The 6,259-nt window shown below is 38.3% G+C and overlaps 1 protein-coding gene across 1 annotated transcript in view; it reads left to right on the top strand.

Moving 5' to 3' along the window:
* Window positions 1-5,375: 5,375 nt before the first annotated feature.
* The window catches only part of igfn1.4 (immunoglobulin like and fibronectin type III domain containing 1, tandem duplicate 4), a 36,188-nt gene continuing 35,304 nt past the window's right edge, over window positions 5,376-6,259 (top strand). Inside the window, exon 1 of the mRNA XM_061218707.1 lies at window positions 5,376-5,399. Within this exon, the coding sequence (XP_061074691.1) occupies window positions 5,376-5,399 (24 nt within the window). The remainder of the gene's footprint in view (window positions 5,400-6,259) is intronic.

The following is a 6,259-nucleotide window of genomic DNA, read 5'->3' as shown; positions in this document are numbered from 1 at the left end:
AGGCATTTCATATAAAAATTGGGCTATTGAGAATCCAGAAAATATGTATTATAGCACTAATATTTAGGAACAGATCTCAAGATAGTTGGTACATGTTTAGCTCCAAATTGTTTTCTAATAACATAGTTTGTTTAAGATGAATAAAGGAACAACAACATATTTAATTAAAGGTCAAAAGGGGAAAATAATGAGAAATGCATTACAAAAACAACCAATAAAATAAATAATTTTCACTCAATTAAATAGTCATTTCGCAAGCACCATGCATACCATGCCAACAATATGCTGAACATAAATCTCAGCACTACAAAACTTTTAAACAAAAAGCAACTTTAGGTAGAACAGGTATTACGGTTCAACATATAAGGTGATAAAGTGCAGCATTCTGAAAGATTCAAAACTATCTGACCAATTTCATTACCTACTGAAGTACAGTGGGTTAAGATAAGGGCATCCTAACAGCTAAACACACTTCTCTGCTTGAAAAGGGGATAGATTTTCAAAGACTAGTCAAAGACAAAGTCGAACTGTCAAGTGACATCAGTATATTTATAGCACACATCACATTATACCAAAGTGCAGTGGGGTCTCACAAATGTGATGGCATGACGCTACCATCTAATACACCTGCATCTGCAACTTAGATAATTAAGCATGACTCATAGGAGTCAAACACTATGAAGATGTCCTCTGTGAACATTATTCATGTCTTTGTACAGCACTGGAATAATGTACCGTATGACATCATTTTTTTTTAATAAACATGGATTCATACAATAACATAAAAAGTTAAATAATTATCATATCCACACTATTATAGCCTGTCGCTATGTGTGTTAACATCACTGATTCTACCTCCATTCTTCTCAAACCTCTTGGACGAATGTGGTGATGAAGATGAGATGATTATGGGTAATCACTTCAAGATGATGCTTGAAGACACAGTGGGTTTGGTTTGTGACTGAAGCTTGCTCCCGTCAGGGACAGTGTTGTTCAAGGCGGAGGGGATGGATTGGAGCCGTCATACACCTTGACAACCATCTGCCTCTTCCTTTGCCTCAGTTTTTACACCTCACGAGGTTTAGAGAATGGATGAGTCGGTCAAGTGTCAGTTCGTAGTCTCAGGTGGAAACCTGGTTTTTTCTCCTCCTAGCGTGGTATAGAAAATTTCCCCAATTGTGTGAAGCCATGAACAAAATCTTCTCGGGTGCTAAAGGGCCCATTACCCCCTGTACTGCAGTGCTATAGTACAGGCACTCCAGCTGACTGCCTGTTGAAGACCCTGCCTCCACAGGGTTTTGCACAGATAAAACCTGTTAGTGGTGTATTATCTCTGCAATAAGTTTGGGGGCTAAAAATAGGTTAAAAATAACATTCCCAGAATTTCATCCATTGAAAGGAAACCCACGTTTTGCTCTTCAGAGCAGAAACCCTCTCCCAGTTCTTCTTGCGATTGCCGTCTGTTCAACTGTGTTTGATTGAACCCTATTGCTGAAAAAAAGACTTCCAGTTCATTGGCTTCTCAGATGCTGGTCATCACGGTGATGCACCTCAACCCAGAACAGCTGAAGTGCAGCCCAGCAGTTGTGTACAAGCTGTCCAGACACGTCAAGCCAACATAACCGCTGTCACCGTGTAATGCAAACCACTGGAGGTATACACCAGCGAGCCAAGACACAGACATCATGTTCATAAGGCCAAAGTTAGGTTTGCTGTGACCTGCTGAACTTTATCCACCAAACACGCCTCCATTAAAAATATGCACTGGTGGCATTTCTGAGAGTACAGATATTATACCCATCACTGAAAGAGTGAAGAGGGAAAGATTTCTCACACAGTAAAGCGCTGGAATTGGCTCATACACTTGAATTCAATTACAGATTCAGACATCCAAAGGTGAGTTGTATCTTACAATCTTTACAATCTACTTGATTTGTTGAACCTGTAGTTATTTAGCACAGAAGTGAATCTGCACACCACAGTACAACCTCTTTCACTGAACAAACTGTATGATTTCAGATTTTTGTTAAATATTTGTTCTAGTTATTGTATACCCATTCAATGAGAAATGCAGGTATTGTCAAATATCCTCACACCGACACCGACTTAGGATGGCTCACATTTTAAAGTTTAGGTTGCTGAACCCAAGAGCCTTTAGGATCTGGATATACACTATCGATTGACAAATAAAAAGAACCTGTTAGCAGGAGGGGATTTTCATTTAATTATTTTTAATGTCACACATCAGGGCAAAACATTTTTTTTAAAGACTATATCATTCCTGGAATATAACATCATATTCAGCATCTAAAAGGCCAAAACAACTATAAATTGCAAATATACAACACTGGACTATCTCTTAACACCAAGCACCCTGCCTGATTCTTTCGTTTTCTCATTTCAATTTTCTGCCATCTGATTCAGCTCATTACACTCTAGATTCCAGCAGAGTTTAGGGAGGTAGCCTTTACCGTGAATGCATAAACCGGGTTTGCTTGCAGGAGACTTCTGTAATAGCTATCCCTATGAGTGTCCCTTGGGATCTAATTTACCAGCACAGTTCCAGACAACAACAAAGGAAAATTGCATTTTTTAAATGTTCACCATCACCCTGAATTACAGTACTAGCTAGAAAGAAACATTTGCCTTATCATTTACCCAGTATAATCAATCATGGCATCTTTTCACTTTTTTCACATTTGTCGGCAAGTTTTTTTTTTTTTTAAGATGGTGATTGTGTGTGTGCAGAATGTGCAATTGCTTTGCTTTGCTTTTTTGGAATTAGAATTATTTCCCCCACAAAAACTAAATTGAAGGGTGCCAGCACACACATGGCCAGGGGAAATGAATAAAGGCACATACCAGTGACCCTGTAGGTCTCTACTGTATCTACGGGTAAGCACTGATGAACCAGACCTGCCACATCATTAGTTACAACCCCATTATCAGTAGAAGAAAATTACTTCAATAAACAGTTGATTTTAATGGTTAGGAATAGAACATATTTTTCAATTTCCCAGCAGTGAATGAGATCAGGGATTTAAAATAGTACATGATGTATATGATTCTTCCATCAGGAGGGTGATGATGTATTAAAATAAGCACAAGAATTTAGTTCCATGGGAGCTACTAACACCCTGCTCTCATTTTCCCATAGTAAACCCACCCAACAGTAACTATTCAGAAGTACATGCTCCTAAAACGTTTTATCACGCAGAAGGCAGCACTAAAATATCAGCCTCAGTAGGACCAGCAGTCGCTGAGTGGAGGAACTCCTGGAGACCAGACAGGTAAGACTCACAGCTGCTATTTATTATTTAACCGGTCATTTACCCAAAAACCCACTCTCTCTGGAATTTACTCAGGCTGCACGATATATCGTATATTTATCGTCATCAAGTTTTGAATATGCAAGATAAACAAATTGCAAAAAACTGTATGAAACTGTAATGAATAGTCTGGTGAATAGAGAATAGTGGCGCAACAGGCTAAGATGCAGTTGCACACCGAGGACCGGGGTTCAATTCCCGGTCCTGCCAAAAGCCATGTTTGGCCGGCTCTCGTGGAGCGGCATAATTGGCCCGCTGTTCCAAAGGGAGGGACTTGGCAGGGTTAGCGGATCGCGTGGACAACAGCACCCCGGGCCCCTTGGAATCACGGTCACGAGCATGAGACGAGACGGCTTGAAGAAGGCGTGTTGTTCTCCTTCGGGCCGCCGAGGGACGGGATGTGGGCGGTGTATCCAGCTAACACTAATTGAATTAGATAGTGTACAATTGCCTACCAAATTGGGAGAAAAAGGGAAAAATCTGAAAGAATTGCTAAATCTGCTAAACTGATAGGCTGTTCATGTGAAATCTGTTCAATAAAAGCCCTGTCACTGTGGGACTCTGACTCAATGCGGGTAGATTAGATCACTGTGGGAATCTGTCTCAATGCGGGTGGATTAGATCACTGTGGGACTCTGTCTCAATGCCAGTGGATTAGATCACTGTGGGACTCTGTCTCAATGCGAGTGGATTAGATCCCGGCAGTTTGGGTGTCTGACTCTTCCGGCTCATGTGGGTGTGCTTTCTTAGTGATTATTCAGGGTTGGGAGCACATACGGTATATGTGTTTGTGTGCATCTGCCTTGGTGTGCGCAGATGTGTCAGTGTGTGTCTGTATGTGCATGTGTTCAAAAGTTGTTGGAAATAATGTCTAAATTGTATTTATTGTCTGGGGTCTATGTTAGCAGTGTACCTAAAGCAGAAATACATTAGAACTGTGCACACTTCAATATCTGTTTATTTATCGCAAGTCATATCATCATCACGAATCAATTTCCTCATATTGTGCAGCCCTATCATGTACTTTATTTGCTAACAATTCCGATCACAAGACCAATGGTACAGATGTCAGTGAGTGACGGAGTATACAAACGATTTGTAGCTGTATGAAAGGGAAGAATAGGTATATAATGCAACTTGGAGTACACTGAAATGGCATATTTTTTATTATTAGCCTAGATAGTAATCTCTGCCTATTTTAACTTGCTTAATCCTCTCTGGCATAAACGCTTTTGAAAACAGGTCAATCTTCCCAAAGAACTGAGACAAGGACGATCTAACACAATTGTAATTCATCCATATCCAGAAACAAATGCACAATAATAGAATGGGAATAAATACTAATAATGGAAATAAATTAGGTTCTTGGGGCTCTTCTAAGGTTCTTGGGAACCATGTCTAATGATGTCTAAAAAGATCCCTGACATTTTAAAGCTCTTGACAATTTCACAGCGGTTAAAATTTGTAGAAAGGGTGGTAAATATTGAATTATCATTTGCCTGCATGTTAGTAAGGCAGGTGGGTTCAGGCTGTGTATTTACATTTTATTATTTCAACTCTTGCAGCATAGTAGAAGTCACTAAATACACATATAGAAATTCTACAGATGATTTCTACGACATATAAACAAATATATAACTCAATGTGACACATATATAGTACATTGCTTTCAATAGAAGAATCTGCCAAATGAATATAATGTAAAGTAATGTAACTGTAGTGTTACGCTACCCAGTACCCATAAACAGAAAAAAATCTGAAGATTTGAAGATATGAAGATTTCCAGCAGAGCAGGGAAGAAGTCTCCGCTTCCTCTCACCTACTCAACACCTCGAGGAGCTAACAAGCTCCTTTCTCAAGCAGTATGGTGCGATTAATTCTGCCTGCACATTTCACCTGCTCGTAAAAAATCTGTGAATGTCACTGATCGGGCTTGCACCCAGTTATCACAGCCAGTAGCTTTCAACACTATTTTTACCATGTTATTTAGCTGCAGATAATCATTTCATGTGTGTGAAATGATTGTGTGATTTTTAAAGCAGTAACATGGTGGATAATGACACGTGCCAGGTATGAGGGGATGAATGGTTATCCTCATTGACATATATATATATATATATATATATATGTCAATGGGTTATCCTCATGTGACGAACTACGAGGAGAACACTCAACCGGTTGAAAATAGGAAGATACATTTCAAACGTTTACTTCTCCAAAATTAAAGAACGGATATATTTAATAATTTCATTGTGTTTCTTTTATGCCCTCTTGTGCAAATTGCATATAAAAACCTAGAAAATGAGACCAACCACCATATTACTCTTTTATTTTCAAGAATTTATTTTTTGAATTTTAGGTTGTATATTTTATTGCTATTTATACAGACTGACTTGCGCACGGCTAATATCATATACATAAAATCCATTTCACACAGCTATAGTTGATATTTACTAAAATAGGTCATGTACCTTAAAAGTGCTGGGAATTACTGTAATATAACTGCCAGGCTCAAAGTGTTTCAGTTTGGCAGTGCACACGTATAAAGGCTAAATATATGGTCAGACTTTACAATAAGGTTCATGAATCAGCATGTACTAGTATAGTTGTTAAAATGAATTAATGATAGGCAAATACATTAAGCATGAAATTAAATATAATTTGTCATTAACAAATACATTAATTGACTTTTTCATTCCAATATGAATTTGCAGTAACTAATGTAGTTGCTAACATGAATTAATCGTGTAATGTACAAATACATTAACAGAGCTGTAAATATTAACTTCTCAGTAGTAGTTAAGAACTACATTAGTTCATGCCAATTCATGGAACCTTATTGTAAAGTTTTAACAAATATAGAATATGAATATGAATATATAAGAGGAATAAGCCATTTCTGGTTACTCTGTTGGTGAAGCTTAGTGCAC

The sequence above is a fragment of the Conger conger genome, chromosome 14, assembly GCF_963514075.1.
Source record: "Conger conger chromosome 14, fConCon1.1, whole genome shotgun sequence".
Lineage (NCBI taxonomy): Eukaryota > Metazoa > Chordata > Actinopteri > Anguilliformes > Congridae > Conger > Conger conger.
This window is presented reverse-complemented; position numbering and strand designations above follow the sequence as displayed.